This window comes from Dromaius novaehollandiae, chromosome 1 (assembly GCF_036370855.1).
Source record: "Dromaius novaehollandiae isolate bDroNov1 chromosome 1, bDroNov1.hap1, whole genome shotgun sequence".
Taxonomy (NCBI): domain Eukaryota; kingdom Metazoa; phylum Chordata; class Aves; order Casuariiformes; family Dromaiidae; genus Dromaius; species Dromaius novaehollandiae.
The window spans coordinates 122,785,849-122,802,913 of NC_088098.1; the positions used below are offsets into that span (position 1 = coordinate 122,785,849).

Here is a 17,065-nt window from a genome sequence, read left to right on the forward strand (position 1 = left end):
TACCCCACTCTGCCCACCTCCAGTTTGGCCAGCTCACATCTAGAAACCTTAAAGCCAAGTTGCCATGGCACTTGTACTCCAACTTGTAAGCAGCAGCTTGGGCGGGTTCATTTGGCAGCAGCGGGGAGCATGAGCCAAAGGAGCGTGCAGGTAGTGCGTAGGTGTCTGTAGAGGTACCCTGCATCTGCGGCGTCCTGAAGCGGCACGTTGTCGGTAAGCAAAAGATTTCCTATGCCTGCAGTGTAACTTTGAGAGCAAGTCAGAAGCATGCAAACACGGTGGTTACTAGAGGCTTGTTGGCTTATTTTTTCATGGCAAGTGTTCAAAACTGCTCGACTGTTTTGTGGTGCTGTGGCAGTTTTGTTCATTGCAAGTGCAGTGGTTGAAAGGTGTGTGAACTGCTGCCAAGCCATGCAGTAAGCTCCACCTAGCTGTTGGTTCTCACAAATATCTGTGTATAGGGATAAAGAGATGCACAATGTATAAATTCCATATATGTATTTTTTTAATTCTGGTGAACAGAGAAGAGGCTGCTGAAGTCCTTTCTTGGATCTCACTGATGAGAGAAACCAGCTGGGAAAAGAAAGGGACCGTTTAGCACCAGGGGCATAGGAGAAATCACATCCCAGTATTGCTTGGCAAGTGTCACATCCAAGTATTGCCTGTCATCTGCCGCAGTTGAAATTGGCCAGAACACCTTACTGTTGCACTTAAAGTCATATTGCAGAGACCAGTTAGCAGGACAGAAAATATTTGGCTCTTCTCTAGAGAGACGGAGTGGGAACTGCAATATCTGCTTGGAGTGTGCTAAGTTGTCCAAGAGCTTCTTCCAGCCTGCTTTTGCCCTCAATGCCTGTGAAAACTGGAAACCTGACAAGCATTTTTCAGAGCTTGGTGCTGATGTACAGACTGAATACCAGATGGGCAAGCTATGCCGGTAACCATGTGCACAAAGGTTGAATGGCATAAATCCTTTGTGGCATGCAGCAGCTCTTTCACAGACCCGGAAAGTTGCTGGTATGTATAACAAAAAGGAAAGTATAACGCGAGTGAAGGAGTAGGGACATGGGAGCCAGCAAGGATTAGCACCTGCTTCTCCCTTGATGGGTGCAGGAGCTTCTGTGTTTTATCTGAAGAGGCTAAGGGTGAAGAACAGCCACCCACCAAGAGAAGAGTTTACAGCTCCCAAAAGAGGGAGCAAGAGTGGTGGAGTAGAGCTTGCTGAAGGTGTTCAACAGCCATTTCTGACTGAATCGCTTTTAACTGCCTCTCCAGAGCCATAACCTTGAGGAGCCCTGCCATGAGGAACTCTGAAAACTTGTTAACTATCCCTGTTTATCTCTCTCTTTATTTCTGGTGCGTTTTAGCGTGAAATGTCTTGTCATGTACTGATATTTAGCTTCTTTTCCTTTTTCTCTCTTTTAAATTGTGGACTTGCACCGCCCTTGGTGTAAAAGCCACCAACATGCATTCCCTCTGTGCCAGTTGCCATGCCTGAAAGATGCTGAGAACATCAATACTCTTTGCTTTGAGTTGATTTCTTCCATCTCCATGTTTGACTGCAGCAAAGACTGCCTGGTCATCTCTTGCCATGAAGTGGCGTTTTAGAGGTTGACTTCTGTAGTGCTGCAGGGAAAGCACTAATATAGCCCATATAGCCCACATGAGTAGTGGTCAGCACTCGGGAGGGATGTGGGACCTCCCGTGAGACTGGTGAGTAGCACCTCTCAGTAGGGAAGCTGTGCTCCAGTATGTGCGTTAGCCTGCAGTTTAGCTTAGCTGTGCTGCAGTGAGGCTTATTCAAGAGCAGCTTCTTTTGGAATGGGATAGCTCTTATTTTTTTTGTTGAATTTTCTCCTTCCATTAAAGATAAAACCTGGAGTACTGTCTTGTTTATATTTCAGCAACATGAATAAGATAGACAAGGTACACGCATGCACAAGCAGGTCTTAAAATAGTGAAACTCCTTTATAGGAAAACAAAATGGAGAATCCTGTAATGTTGCAGTGTCTCGCAATTACTGCGAAACTGTGCCATGAAAAAAGTGATGTCAGTGTAGTTGACAGTGACATTCAGCTCAGATATGGAAGCTGTTTTGTTGGACTGGTGTTACACAGTGAACTTGCAACAGAATCACTCCAGTTTTCCTGTCATAAGCAGAAGATTATTACAAAAATACCAGTGTTTTCTTTGTAGATAAAGACATGCCTGGAGTGAGAGAGCAGTTCTTCCTTGAGTTGATTGTCTTGTGGTCACAGATTTCTCAGCATTTTAGTCACCTGATGGATTTATTTAAGTAGAGACTGAGTTAACTGAATATGTATGTTAAGCAGAATGGGAATTTGTGCATGCATGTTAATTTTGTGTGCGTGTGCACTTAGCATGGTAGAAAGGAAACTGTTAAAATTAAATTTGGAAAATAACCATCTTAATATCACTTGTGTTTTTATTTGTAGTATTGTAGCAACAAGTTAGAAAAATAAAACTACACCTCGAGCAGAGATGTAAGCACAGTACTCTGCTGCTAGCGAGGAGGCTTAATCATGTCTGTAATGCCTCATTTAGAAGGGAAAACTGCCCCTCAGGTACAGTGATACACAGTCTCAAGTGCTGTTTTACCCCTTCTAAAGCAGTTCCGTCAAGTTGTTTGAATTTTTTTCTGTGCATTGTTCACATATTCTCTGGTTCTCTATCTACAAAATACAAGTTACACATCTGGTTATCCTGATTTTTAGAGCAGCCCACATCTTGATAGGAAGTTGCCTCAAGTTTTGAAAGCAGGAGGGAGTTCCTGGGGCTAAAGTCTTGGTAGGGTATGGACTTCTTTTGGAGGTTCTTCATAGGGCAGTGGAGGTTGCAGATTGTTTAGCTGTGCTGCAGCTATGGCTGCAGATCATTTGCACAGAGAAAGGCTGCTCCACAGCTTGGTAATTTCTTAGCACAAGATTCATGGAATAAAAGGGTGACTTTATAGTTCTGTCCCAATGGTGCTCACCAGTACTCAGCCATAAATTATTCACGTCCATACTTTATTTAGTAACTTACTCTCTCTCAAAGTTTAATTGGTAAATTTATAGTCTCATAATAATATAATTAAAAGCATATAAAGAGTAGAGGAGGCATGAACAAGGACTGTGCTTGAGGGTGTGTGCTCCTCACATGGTTTTCTTTTTGCTCTTCTAGAGTTTTGCATGTTTATGAAAAGCTTTGTTGCACTGATTTGGTTGTCGTCGTTCCTAGTGACCATCGCATCATGCCTGAAGTTAGCAACACCCGTGTGTTAGTTTGTTTCATTTTATTCTGCTATAGGTAATATCTCCGGACTTCTCATTCTGCATGCTCGTTAAATGACAACAAATGTCAGACCAATGTGCACAGCTGACTTTTTTTAAAAAAAAAAAAAAAACTTGAAGTATCTGCATCCCATTAGGATGATAAGCCAAGCAAGAGACTTCCTACTTTGATAAGAATAGTCAGATTAATCTCGTCACAGATCTCTTAAGATTCTAAGCCAAGCCTATTGATATTAATGGAAGCTTCTGTCATTTAACGGCGTTGGATCAAGACCAAAATAATGAACATATTTGAGACAGATAGTTGATAATCTTCTACTATTGAACCTCTGTAGAAACTGGCTCTGGTATTGTTTCAAAGCTACGACTGACAAAATTTCAAGGAAGAAATTCTCGTCTAATTTTGTGATGATGATTCAGTAACAATTATTCTATTGGAGGTCCTATTCCTGAATTTGCATCTTTGTGACCTGAGTTTGGCTTAAGCTGCTCTTCTATATGCTTTAATTTCAGAAATTCATGATAAGCAGGATTTTTAATATGAATGTATGATAAAATATGATGGTAAATGGTAGAATTTAGTATCATAACGGTTTCGCTCTTAATTCCTCAACTAGCAAAAATGTTACAGAAGTAGGCAAGATGGTACCAGAATTTAGGGTGAGGGGCATCACATTCAGAGCTAAAGGATGCTGGTAATTAGTTTCTTAAGTGGAGATAAATATGTTATAGTAGAGTGGAAACAGCTGGAAAACTGAAGTAGCATGCTCAGAAAAACTGAGGACAAAAGGCTAAAGATGTAATACTGGCTGCAGCAGTTTTTGTTATTGTCAAGCACATTAATTGTCACTGGGTTGGAATATTAGAATCAGTGGACTAAATTCTAATTTCGTGCTCATGTTCATGCAAGCCTCATGAACTTCAGAGGATTCCACATACATGATGGGAAGAAATGAATAACAAAGAGTTAGAGCTGGAAATATACACATATGGAATTAATGGCTTAGTTTTTCCTCTGAAGTTCATAAATAGATATATATTTCATGAAATGGCTGTAACATGCTTGGTGCATATGCTGCCTGTGTTTTTAACCTAATTTCTTAATGAAATGAAGTGAAATCATGTTCTCTGTCATTCTGCCTCCTAATGGCTTTTGAACTTGGTGGCAAATTTCAACCACATTTAGCACAGAGGTAGAAGCCTCAAAGCAGTTTAATCATTAGGAGCTCCATGAATGTAGAAAGCTGGATAAAAGAAAGACAGTATTACTACCTACTGAGAAGACAAGTTGTTGGAAGCACGTGGTGCCTTTTAGATACTGGAGAACTATGTGAGTGTGCAGCCTCAAGACTCAGCTCTATAGCAAAGAAAACTGTCTGAGATCTGTCAGTCACAGAACTCCTCGCCCTTTAAGTGACAGCTGTGTTGAGTTTCTCATCCCACTTCTGTGAGGCACTTCTTTTTGCTGGAAGGGTGACAAAGCACGTTCAGGTAACATTTTAAACCGTGCCCTATAAACATATTTAGTGATAGAAGGTAACCAAAGGTACTTAAATATCACTGAACATAGTCTCATAAGTTAAAGCAGCCCCTTTTCACTTTCCAGGTCCATGCATTAGAGGCCTGTGTGTAGCTAAAAGTACAGCTCAGTTGAGCAGTGACAGCTTACCCATATGTGCTAATGCCATCACAAGCATTCAGTCAAGATCCAGAAGAGTAACAGCCAAGCCATGGATTAGAAGAATTTCCATAACGTAACCATGGAGGGGGCTGAAGAGAGGTGTATAAATAAGGGCTGGAGCTTGGAAGGATACAAAGCAATTAAAAGCTTTCTCGTTAGAGAAGATAAAGATTAATATTATGAGGAGTGGTCTCATGACGTTAGGAAAGTAAAACAACCCCGCAAGATGCAGCACTAAACTGCGATGGAAATAAGCCATTTGGTTTGGGCTGGGCTTTACATTAGAGCTGTCCAGCATGACTGTGAAAGGTAGGCACTGTGCAAGGAGGTGAAAGGGAGAGTACTGGAGATGCAGGCAGTTCTTAGTGCAGCTGTACAGGAAAAAAAAGGGGGGGGTTCTTGGTGAAAAGTCAGTGTTGTGAGGTTACAAGATACTTTGGGAATGGAGGGGAGGAAGAAATTTTACCAGCAAGTCTATCAGTGTGTCCATGACATGGGTATACTTCAAAAAAACAAAAAGGGAATAGTGCTAAGACTTGCTGACTTAAGTTAAAGCAGATGTTTACTTCGTTGACACTTAGCTGTTCTTAATATATGTGTCAATGAGATGCAGAAGCCTGGCTTCTCATCCCTGCAAATACTGATTTCCCTATCCTCTCTGCAGCCTGACTATGGAATTCAGCAAAACCGCCTGCCGACCACCCTTTGCCAGTAGGTCTGTCCCCAAATTGCCTGGTTGTCCTACATGGGCAGGAATGCAGAAAAGTAAAGAATATACAGGATCAGATTAATTTTTAATTATCTTAAGAATCAAACGTAGTTCAGTGAGGGATTGGCAAAAGGGACGCTGGTGCAGATTCTGTATCCAACATTGAAACCAGAGGTATCAGACAACAGAGTTTATCAAATTTTGTTGACTCTTGTCCATTGTAAGAGGAAGTTGAACTAAAACAGCTGTACCTTACAAGGCAATTGGGCAGACCCTGTCCCCCGAAGGTGCTGGAGAGGAACCAGTTATGCTTTGGCTGCTGTTCTCTCTTCCCACTGCAGTAGTATTCATAAGACTTGTGGCCCCCAAATTCTTGGGGGCGCAGTGAACACAGGTGCAGGCTCACGAGGCAGCTGCGCTGCCACCCTGTTGAGAGCTGTGCAGCGTTGCACTGGAGGCCCGCCAGCGTGAAACTGTGCCTGGAGCGCAGGGCAGGGCACCGGTGCTAGGGCGATAAATCCTGCCTTCCACAAGTAATGAAGCCAGAGAAGGAACGCTCTGCGATGTGCCCAGCTTTCCGCTGGATAGAACTGGATGTGCCCTTTTGGGTCTGTAATACAGCCACGTCCTCCTTAGCTTGAGTGACAAATACTGGAGTGCTCCAGACTTCTTCACAGAAAAAATATGGAAGTGGAGCCAAACCATTTTGCTAGGTAGGAACCTCTGAGGATAATACTTGAAGTTTCTACCTCCTTGTGACATATGTATGTGCTTTTGGCCCTTGTCAGAAAGGGGCCAATTTGTGCATTAAAAGGTAGCAATTACTATTGTAATAATTATGATAGACACAGTCATCAGCAGAGCTGGCTGCATATGGCTCTACAGAATACAAGTGGGGTTTCTATAAACAGTTATCTGGAAAGAGAGAAATTGGTCTTTTGGGGGGTTGTACTGTTTTTGAGAGAGAACAGAGAGAAGGAGTCCGCTCTTGGAAGTGAAGAAGTTGGTGCTTATGTCTGACAGTAGTTAATGCGATGACTTGAAGAACATCCTAGTGAAAAGGTAAATGCATCTATGGCTGCGTTAGGGAGCAGGAAAGTGAGTGGCATAGCCAGCTCCTGTAGGGCGTGTGTGAACGCTGCTGCCGTGTTTGGGCTGTTTCCGGGACCTGTACTCTGCAGCTCTTCAGTGCAGGGTGGGGGAGAGGAGAGTGCCACTTGTTTCTTTTTAAACATGAGTCTCTGTTTCCCGACTGCTGGTTTTAGAGGAGTTTATTAGCAGAAGAAATATTTTATCTATCTTTCTTACAGGAAAATACTGGGACAGTTTAGATTATTCACCATAAGCTTAACATGAGCTTATTCAACTTGCTTTGCTTTCTGTGATAGGCACAATAGTTGCTATGTTAAAACAAAATATATTTTTTTCCCCTCTGTAACATGCATCTGAAGTGGTTAAATTACTAATGATAAAAATAGAGTTTAATTGTGCAAAAGACAGGGAGACAGTCTATGGCTTGAAAGGCAGTACTCAATTGGTAGGAGATTTAGAAGAAAAAAAGCTTTTCCAAGTAAAATTGCTGTTGAGTTTTATAAATAGTACCATAATGTAAGCAGGTGGCAAATGAAAATGGTTTGGTTTCTCACAGCTGGCAGGTACTTTTATTTTTTTTCAAGCATTGGGAACTTCTAAATCACCTTCAGATGCTTGACTTCTCCAAAGTATTCATTCCCATCTCCTGGTTGTTTTGGTCATTTGTAACACTTGCAAAAGCAGGACGTTAATTCTTTCAGCAAACTTTGGCCAAGATTAGAGTCATGCCTTTATTTCGTGTGAGATACTGAGGCTGTGATTTGACTGTACATATAGTAAATCTAGTTTTAGGGCTTCTCTTGCCATTGCCAAATATGTCAAAAAGGTCAGTGCCAAATAACGCACTGTCTGGAATAAACTCAATCTGATGGCTCATTTAAACATTTTTGGGGTTAACTTTGTACTGGCAGGATTTATATTGGATCAAATGTTGTCTGTTTAAGCTGCTCTGACTTTATGCTGATTCAGATATCACCCATCCATCTGCACCTGCTGTAAATAAGGAATGTACTGTGAGTTAAGTGCTCTGGCTAATACAGTGGAAATAAGATTCTGTGCCAAAGCCCTTTCCAGATCAAATTTGTACTGCTGTATAACCAGAGGTTTTTTATTATTTTACTTTCCATGACCAAATAGATCAGTCAGTGTGAAAGTAAAGTGAGAGGTTTGCTGCAGCCGTGGGTTTTGAACCTGGAAATAGCTTGTTTCCATTTCCATGCCTTATTGTAGCAGAATGGGCTCTCTGGAACCACCACTGCTCTTTCATTAGGAAATTTGCTGCAGCATGGAGAACCTGCTCTGCATATGGACCACTGTGCTATTCTAGCTCAAGCAAATGTGTAGCAAAGTCTCCCAGCAGCCCTTGCTCAGTGCTTGTTCAGAAGTGTACAGAACAGCGGCTTTGACAGCAGGCTGAAGGTGTCAGTACATTTGCACAGCTCCAGTGGGTCAGTGTGCCATATATTGGGGTGCAGAGGGACGAACAGTTCAGGCACAGGACTAAGCAATATTGGAAGTACTGCAGCCATAGTGCAGCTTGTTTACTGACTGAGGCTTGACTGATTTGGTGCAAATACACAGGTCTGTGTTTCTCCCGGCGTAAAGTCCAGTTATATAAACTTTGTTTGAAGAGAGGTGTGAGATTCATCTTCAGCAAGCAGTAATCTTCTTGGTGGGCTGTGAATTGTAAATAATGATTCTTTCCTATTTTTGAAAGTGGTTTGTACCATCAACAATTTATTGCATGAAGACCTGAATGAAGCAGACCTGGAAAGCAGAGTGTTATTGGGTTGGGTTTCTGTTGCCAAAGCTGTATGGACTGTTTCAGTGCTCCCATCTTGCATCCTCAGGGCTTGTAAATCCAGTCGCAAATAGACTTTTTTCTTTTTCTTTCAGGACAGTTATTCTGAGTGACGGCCCTTGCAAGCGCTTCTGAGTGGTTATCATGGGCTTCATTGCCTTTCTGAAGACCCAGTTCATAGTTCATCTCCTCATTGGGTTTGTTTTCGTTGTGAGTGGACTAATCATTAACTTCATTCAACTATGCACGCTAGTCCTCTGGCCCATAAACAAGCAGTTTTATCGCCGAGTAAACTGTCGCCTTGCCTATTCACTTTGGAGCCGTGAGTATGCTTGAAGGGGATGTGAGGTCTGGGGGGGTTGGGGGTTAAATGGAAAAATAAATAAATATATTTTTATATGTTCATGTTTATATACATATATTTGAACATGAGCCAGCAATGCACCCTTGTGGCAAAGAAGGCCAATGGTATCCTGGGCCACATTAGGCAGAGCATTGCCTGCAGGTCAAGGGAGGAAATCCTTCCCTTCTATTCAGCCCTGGTGAGGCCACACCTGGAGCACTGTGTCCAGTTTTGAGCTCCCCAGTACAAGAGAGACATGGAGCTACTGGAACGAGTCCAGAGAAGGACCGCAAAGATGGTTAAGGGACTGGAGCATCCTTCATATGAGGAGAGGCTGAGAGAGCTGGGGCTGTTTAGCCTGGAGAAGGTTTGGAGTATCTCATCAATGTGTATAAATATCTGATGGGAGGGTGTCGAGGGGACAGAGCCAGACTCTGGCTGATGGTGCCCAGTGACTGGACAAGAGGCAATGGGCACAAACTGAAACACAGGAAATTCCACTTGAACACAAAAAAACACTTTTTCACTGCAATGGTGGTTGAACACAGGATTAGGCTGCCCAGACAGGTTGTGGAGTCTCCGTCCTTGGAGATACACAAAAGCTGACAGGACTTGATCCTGGACAACTTGCTTCAGCTGACTCAGCTTGAGTAGTGTTGGTTGGACCAGATGATCTTCAAATGTCCCTTTCAACTCCAACTATTCTGTGATTCTTTAATATACATTTGACTGTGTGTGTCTGTGTGTACACATATGTATGTATTTATTACCACACACAAAAGAAAGTTAGAGAACTAATAACTCAGTAGCAGACTTTTTCAGAGAAGTCCAAAGCAGCCATCTCTTCTGAAATACTGTGAAAACAAAGTCATGTTACTGATGCATGCTGTGACTTTGTTATTTAAAAGATGTGCAAAGTAAAGCTGCCCCCTTCCCCCCACACACTACATCTTGATTGGTAAGAAATTGCCAATTCTATCTCAATGCCTTCTTCATCCTGTGTCAGGGCCTGTGTTAAGTGATATGAAGAGGAAGGAGGAATTCAGAGACTACTTCAGGTATTTAGCGTAGGTGCTATGCTGACCATTTGTTTGGGAGCCCAAGTTGACTGTGTGGTCTGCGAAGAGAGATGTCTGTCTTTAAGTACCTAACGCAGATGCCTTTACAGCTGGACTGTGTGACAACTTCAAAGCTCTTTTATACCCTATGGTGTCTGTCTATGACACCTATGTCTCCTCTTGTGAGGAATTTTCTTCTACCTATGTGACAGGTGCAGTACGTGGGGCTACACTCAGACCTTCACAAAACTTCTTTCCTGTAGATGAATTTTTTTCTCCTCAGACAGCTTAAGAGGGCATTGGATTTCTGAAATGAGTGTTTAAAAGGCTGCTTAATCCAAATGTCACCTCCTATTTCAGTGATGAATCATCTAATTCATTTCCATTCTCCATCCCTTCCCAATGTACATGACCACTTACCTTAGTGGGAGTTGCTGAGCGCTTTGGGTAAATGAGCGCTTAAGTTATAGTTGAGCAGTCCGTTAACAGGCATCCATATTTTTTAAATCATCAATATGAAGTATTACCAACAAAAATTCTCTAAGTATCTAGCGCAACTGCTTGTTAAGCTTGTTGTTCTTGTCCTTACTGTGCTTTTTATCCCACCTGTTCAGACTGCTGTCTAAGAAGCACAGGAGAAAGGAAATTGAATAGAAAAAGTCAGGCAAAATGTCAGGAGAAAAGGTTTTGTAATGGAAAAATGTATATATAACTGAAATTAGCATGGATGAGGGGGCATGGAGGTGTATGTGATTTTGTTTGTTTTGCTTATAAATAATCCTTAATGTCCTTTTAATAACTTACAACCTGATCTTATCCTGAAAACTATTGTTGCACAAGTAGTCTGGCTTTTCTGAAGATATGTGTTCCTTGTAGTTGTAAGGTTTGTAGGTTCAGACTCTTGATTTCTCCAAGTTAGCACTGTGTGTACAGAGATCACATTTTAAATGCTGTTGTCTGTCAGCTGTGTACACTGAAAATACCCTACGCTATTTTTCAAAAAGGTTCAGAAAAGTTGAGCAGATAATTGGATTGCACCTAGAGTAACCCCTTGTGTATAGCCTACTTTATAAATTAAATGAGTAAGAAATTAAACTATGAAAATTATTGTAAATGTTACATGGGCTAGAACAGTGATGATGGCTTGTGATGGAAGCGCTGACAGAACATGCACTCCAATTGTGATTTATAATGAAATAAGTAAGCCCTGTAAATGTAATGGTTCAAGTGTTGCCATTCTTAATAAAATATATTCTATTACATGGAGGCTTTTTGGCAGTGACTCTATAGTTTGATATTCTATTCCAGAAGTTACGTTTTGGTCACTTATTTCAAAATGTTATTTTTAGGCTCATAATTTTCATGCAAGAGCTCTGCTTACAGTAGTTTTTCTTTAACAAAAGCTGCTCTGCCAGTCTGGTGGAGGAATGTGTGCACAGGAATAGATACACAGGTGTATCTGTGTGTGTGTGTGTGTGTGTGTGTGTGTGTGTGTGTGTGTGTACATATGCTGTGGTCTAGAGAAAACAAGGCTTTACGCTTACTGTATCTCATCTCAAATATTTAAAGTATGGCTTCAAAGGGGAAGGAGGTGAACTCTCTCCCATGTCCATGGCAAACACTTGGGGGGAGGAGAAAAGAGAAAAATATGGTTTGGACTTGAAAACTTTGTAGCAGTAAGAAGCACTGCGGTCATCTGCCGAGGCTGTGATTCACATACTTAAGGACAAGTCAGACCAGTGGTGTCAAACTTGATGAGTCCTCTCCTCCTTTTTACCTGTGATAGCCAAACCTTCTCTGTGCCACACGCACATGTGCTCTCTCCCCACGCTGCCCTGCGCCAGAAACGGGTAAGCCATACCCCCCAACCCAGCCCTGCTGGAGCGCGGGTCTGCAGTTCATATCCCTCCCGCAAGAAGCGAATTTGCACCAGAAGCTTCAATAAGTCCCATCTTGCCTTTCTGCAGCACCCATCACCCTTGGCCATCTTTTAGCCTCCCTAACCTGACCTGCTGCAACCTGATGCACAGCCAGCCAGAAGCCAGGGCTCCCCCAGGAGCAGCAGCATGGCTCTGTCCACGTGCACGTACACACGTATGTGTGTTCACCTGCTTAGATGGGTTGTCTCTGTGCTGAGAGCTGCAGTTTGCAGCAAGCACCCATTAGGGATAGTTTCTGCACAGCTGATGTAGCAGTCAGTTGGGGAGGTCTGGATTTAGGTATCTCCAAAGGTCCCTTCCAAGTTGATTATTTTATGACTTTGATACTTTCCCCAGGCAAACGATTTGTTCACATTGCTTCATGTATCTCATCTAGGTTTCATGGAGCATGTGCTGCCCCAGCTGCAGTGCAAGACAGCCAGCCAGTGGTACTGGTGGTGGTAACTTGGCTGGAGGGACCTACAGCTCTCATGGTGCTGTGCTGCACTCTGCTCCAGTTTGCCAGTTGCAGTTGAGAAACATCTGATTTTTAATTTGTGAAACAAATGCCTTTAGGCATTTTGTTCAGCCAGCGAGCATGTCACAGCACCTTACAGAATCGCCCTTGAGGGCCTGCCTGTTCCCTAAGGCAGCGCTGCCTAGTTAGGGGGGAGACATCGTTTCCCTCTGTCACTCCTGCCAGGACCATGCTGGGGTAAACTGGTGCTGGAGGTTTCTGTCAGACTCTGTACTAAAAGTGAACACTTCTTCACATATTTATTTCATGAAAGAAAATCTGTATTTCAGGCTTACTCATGTCAACTCTTTTTCAGATGACTCATGCCTTTGGGTAGCGCAGTATGTTTAGTTTAGTCTAGTTGCAAATACGATCTCCCAGAATCTTAGTACTTTAAAATGACCATCCCTAACTTTCAAAAGAGCTGGAAGATGAGCCATGCCTTTCTTACTTATTTTTTTCCCAGATGGCTTGTGAGGCCATAAGACCACTTGCTTTGGCATGTTGGAATCTGGACCACAGGAAAGATTTTTATTGTAGTAAGGTCGTGGTTGTTCTCAGTGACGGTTATGTGAAACATTGCAAGTCTTACATGCTCTTTGTTTAAAAAGATAGCCCTGCTGTAGCAATGACAGGGTCAGTACTGCACAAAATAGCTATAACCTACACACCAAAAAAAAAAAAAAAAAAAAAAAGGGGGGGGGGGAATGAACCCACTCCTTGTTATAATTACATCATTTATCAGTACACTTGTAAAGGACAATTTGTTTCCTCATATTAATTCTCTGGCTCATCAACCCTTCTGTTCCAGTATGAACTCTGGCAAATCTCTAAGCAAAGCTTCCTCCACTATTTCAGAATGGATAGTATAAGAAATGCTCTTGCACCAAATTATCCACACCTGCCTCGGCAGAATTCTTCCCTGATCTTGAGGAAGAAACACATGCATTGCTACATTTTCTTATCAAAAATAAAATACAAGTGTATTGGATACTGGAGATGTTAGTCCTCAGTGTGTAGAAAACAATGGATAAAGGAAATTGTTCAGGGTCCCACACTAAGTTTAGTCTACCCTCCTGAGCACCTGCAAGAGCGTAGTTCTGAAGTGGGGGTGTTCTCGCCTGTCCTCCCTTTTCGTTGAGCAAGGATAATCCGAGCAAGAATGGTAAGTGACCACATCATTCCCAAAGGAGACAAAGCTGGAAAGATATCACAGAAACCTCTGGTTTGTATAAGCTATTGTTCTTTGCTTTAATTTCAGTTGACAAGAGTTACACTTTCTTGACCAATAAGTTGCATAACTTTTTCCTGCTTTCAAATGAGTGAGTCTTGAAAAACTGGTGTGGGATAATTGCCTGGTAGATACATGGACATACAGGGAATACAAATGAAATAACTAGTGTTGGAGAAGCTGTGTCTGTTCAGCAGATCATAGATTTTTTTCCTATGTTATTCACCCAATACTAAGTTTGCCTTCTCTCTGGTGTGGTGCAAAATGGGACCCACTCGTATGTAGTAGCATGGATGGAGTATGCTGAGTTGTGATCCCACTGATCAGAAGCCCTTGTGCAGGAAGGCCCTACTCCATTTTGCAAAACCAGGGCCTTCTCGTAGAAAGGTAAAGTACACAGGGAAGCAAAACCTGACATGAAGAACTGAGAGGACTCCTTCCAGTTTGGTCCTGCAAGTTTGTCACAGTAATGTAGGAAGAGTTAGAATTTGACTGTGTCATATCTTTGCAACCAGATTTTTATTGCATCCATAACTCATTAAAATGAGAATATACCAAGGAACTATAGTTTGCATGGAAGCAAATCTTCCTGCTGGGAGGATGATCTGTTCTTACACTTCTTATAGCTGTCATATGACACAAGTAATGACCTCTGCCTGCCTGATGGTACTGAAATTAGAGAAGTAGGCTAACCATAGCAATTACATTAGTTGCATGCTGAACTTAGGTGGAGTTTTCTTTCTTCCTTTTTTCTTTCTTTTTTTTTTTTTTTGAAAAAGAAGAAAAGTGAGGGTGAAAAATAAAAGTAGGTAATGAAGGAAATGTACAAATTGGAGTAGGAGAGACACTGGAATACTGAAAAGCTGGAGCAGACTGAGAGGAAAGGACTCATCTCATTCCTTATCTTTAAGGCAAAGGAAGAGAGGCAATTACTATTCCTGGCCTTGCCCAGTTATTTTGATAAATTAGCCTGATCCTCTGGTGCTGTTGACTCCATGTTGATGACCATAATGTAGAATGAAGTCTTGTGTTCTAATGTTAAACTCTATTGCAGAAGGCTTGTGGCATCATATCCATTTAAAAGCCCTTTATTGGTCCGTTAGCTCCATAAAGCTTGCTTCAAGCTGAGTAAAAACATTAGGCTGGATCTATGCATAATTTGTATTCTGCCTGAGAGACAGTGTACTCATTCAGTGGAGCAATCAACAGCTCAACAGTCTGTTTTCAGGCAGATTTTTTCATTTTCTTTTGGTGATCGTAAAATTTCATGTTCATAATAGAATGCCTAAATTTGTTGCTGTTTAAAAACTTGCTAAATTATCCATAGTGTACATATCTAGCGCCCTAAATACTGCATAGGGATAGTTGTGTGATTTGGTCTATACCTGTCCAAGTTTTTGTTTCGTCTGTAGTGGATTGGATTGAAAAGGTGAAAGTGCTGCTGAGAGTCAGAAGAAGTTGGGCATTGAATCGGACTGGAGATTAAATAGTAAATGCTTTCTGTAGGCATCACACCTAACTTGTCTCTCTGTCTCCATCATGTTTGTCAGAGTTAGTAATGTTGCTGGAATGGTGGTCAGGCACAGAGTGCACCTTGTTCTCTGACCAGGCTACAGTGAATACCTTTGGGAAAGAGCACGTCATCATCATCTTGAATCACAACTTTGAAATCGACTTCTTGTGCGGATGGACTATGACAGAGCGCTTTGGAGTACTAGGGGTATGTGGTGCCATGAGCTTTCCCTTCATCCGGAGAACTACAGGTCTATTTTAAACCTGTGCACATTCAGTTTCTTTGCATTTGGGTTTCCATATACAACTCCATTAGGTCTCCATCATCTTAACCATAATGTTTTTGTTTGGTTTCACTGTATAAATCAGCAAATGATGTTTTTGGATTGTTGTTTTTGTTTTTCTCCAAGAGTTCCAAAGTTCTTGCTAAAAGAGAACTATTATATGTGCCCCTAATTGGCTGGACTTGGTACTTCCTTGAGATTGTCTTCTGCAAAAGGAAATGGGAAGAAGACAGAGATACAGTAATTGAAGGATTAAAACGTTTGTCTGATTATCCTGAATATATGTGGGTAAGTGTCAGGTTTCCCCTGTAGTACTGACAGTGCTAGAAGTGAAATGGTGAAGGAGGTACTCATGTGGCACAGCAACCTTATGTTGGGGGAAGTTCTGCTCCCTGCTTCCTTCACACATAGTCAAAGAAAAGATATGCCTTGTTTCAGGAGGTTTTGGGGGCATGCTTGTAAAGAGTTGCTGTATTTGCTTTGGTTAAGGAATGTCATTTGGAAGGCAACTCAAGCTTGCATAGATGATTGGAAGCTTGATGATTTATACATCAGGCTTGTGTAATGCTAATTAATTTTGTCTTAACTTCTTTTTACTTTTTTTTTTTTTTAAAACAACAGCTCATATTTGACTACTGTCTATATAACCTTAAGCTAAATTTTCTGAGGTAGTCTAAAAAAAGACATACAAACAAAAACTTTTTATCTTGGAAAAGTGTGTAAGTGTGTGTGTATTTTGGGAGGAAGTTTGCACAGACCATAGGTTTTGATAGGAAGTTCTTGTGTTGGTACATTCTTTGATCTATAAAATTACAGATTTCCCAGAAAGTCTCTATGAAAACAGATGGCAAGCTTACACTTGCTTTTAAAGCTATGCTTTTCCTTTTTATTTTGACATTATTTGAAATCAAGGGTGAAACATCCATGGTTCATTATGTGCAATGTTGTTAGATTTTACTGCAATAATGCAGTAGTATAATCAACCTATGAGCCTTCTTTTAGCTTTGAATGAAAATGTTTTGATAAACTTACTCTTTCGTAGCACATTTAATGTACAATTTTTTAGCTGATATAACATTTTAAGTGTTTTTTGTTCGTTTTAAGTGAATTTCAATGTTATCCAATAGTTTGTCAAAATAAATAGTGAAATAGTAAGTTTTAACTAGTAGCTAGTGAATATGCCGTTTGTGATTTTCTGTCATTACAAAAATATAAAGCATAATAATCTGGACAGCATATTTTAAACTACTTAATTGCTTGAATAAACAGGTATGAACAAAATTTAATATATCCTCCTGATTAGTTAAAAACCCCAAACCTACCAGTTAAAAATGTCAAGGCTATATTTTTAGTTGTGAATCTATACATTTTAATGGTTTTACTATTGAAAACCAAGGACTAGTCTCTAGGGAAAACAGCTAAAAAAAATACAAATGCAAAACATAGTTAGCATTAATTATTTAAATTAAGACTTCCTGCTTGGTAATTTAAATCATGATTAAAATTGACTTTTGAATAAATCAATATCCTAATTTTTGTGCATGCTAAATGTCACAATTAGGGTTGTCTGTGCAACTTTCATTAGGTCTTTTTCGCATGTGCATTACAGTGTAGTCTGTATTGTG

General features: G+C 41.1%; 1 protein-coding gene across 2 annotated transcripts in view; it reads left to right on the forward strand.

Annotated features, from left to right (window-relative positions):
- AGPAT3 (1-acylglycerol-3-phosphate O-acyltransferase 3) overlaps positions 1 to 17,065 on the forward strand; it is a 100,253-nt gene that overhangs the window by 68,108 nt on the left and 15,080 nt on the right. For both annotated transcript variants that reach the window (XM_064497090.1, XM_064497099.1), the window contains 3 exons: positions 8,672 to 8,898; positions 15,195 to 15,364; positions 15,567 to 15,728. In XM_064497090.1, coding sequence (XP_064353160.1) covers positions 8,721 to 8,898; positions 15,195 to 15,364; positions 15,567 to 15,728 — 510 coding nt within the window. In that variant the 5' untranslated portion in view covers positions 8,672 to 8,720. The remainder of the gene's footprint in view (positions 1 to 8,671; positions 8,899 to 15,194; positions 15,365 to 15,566; positions 15,729 to 17,065) is intronic.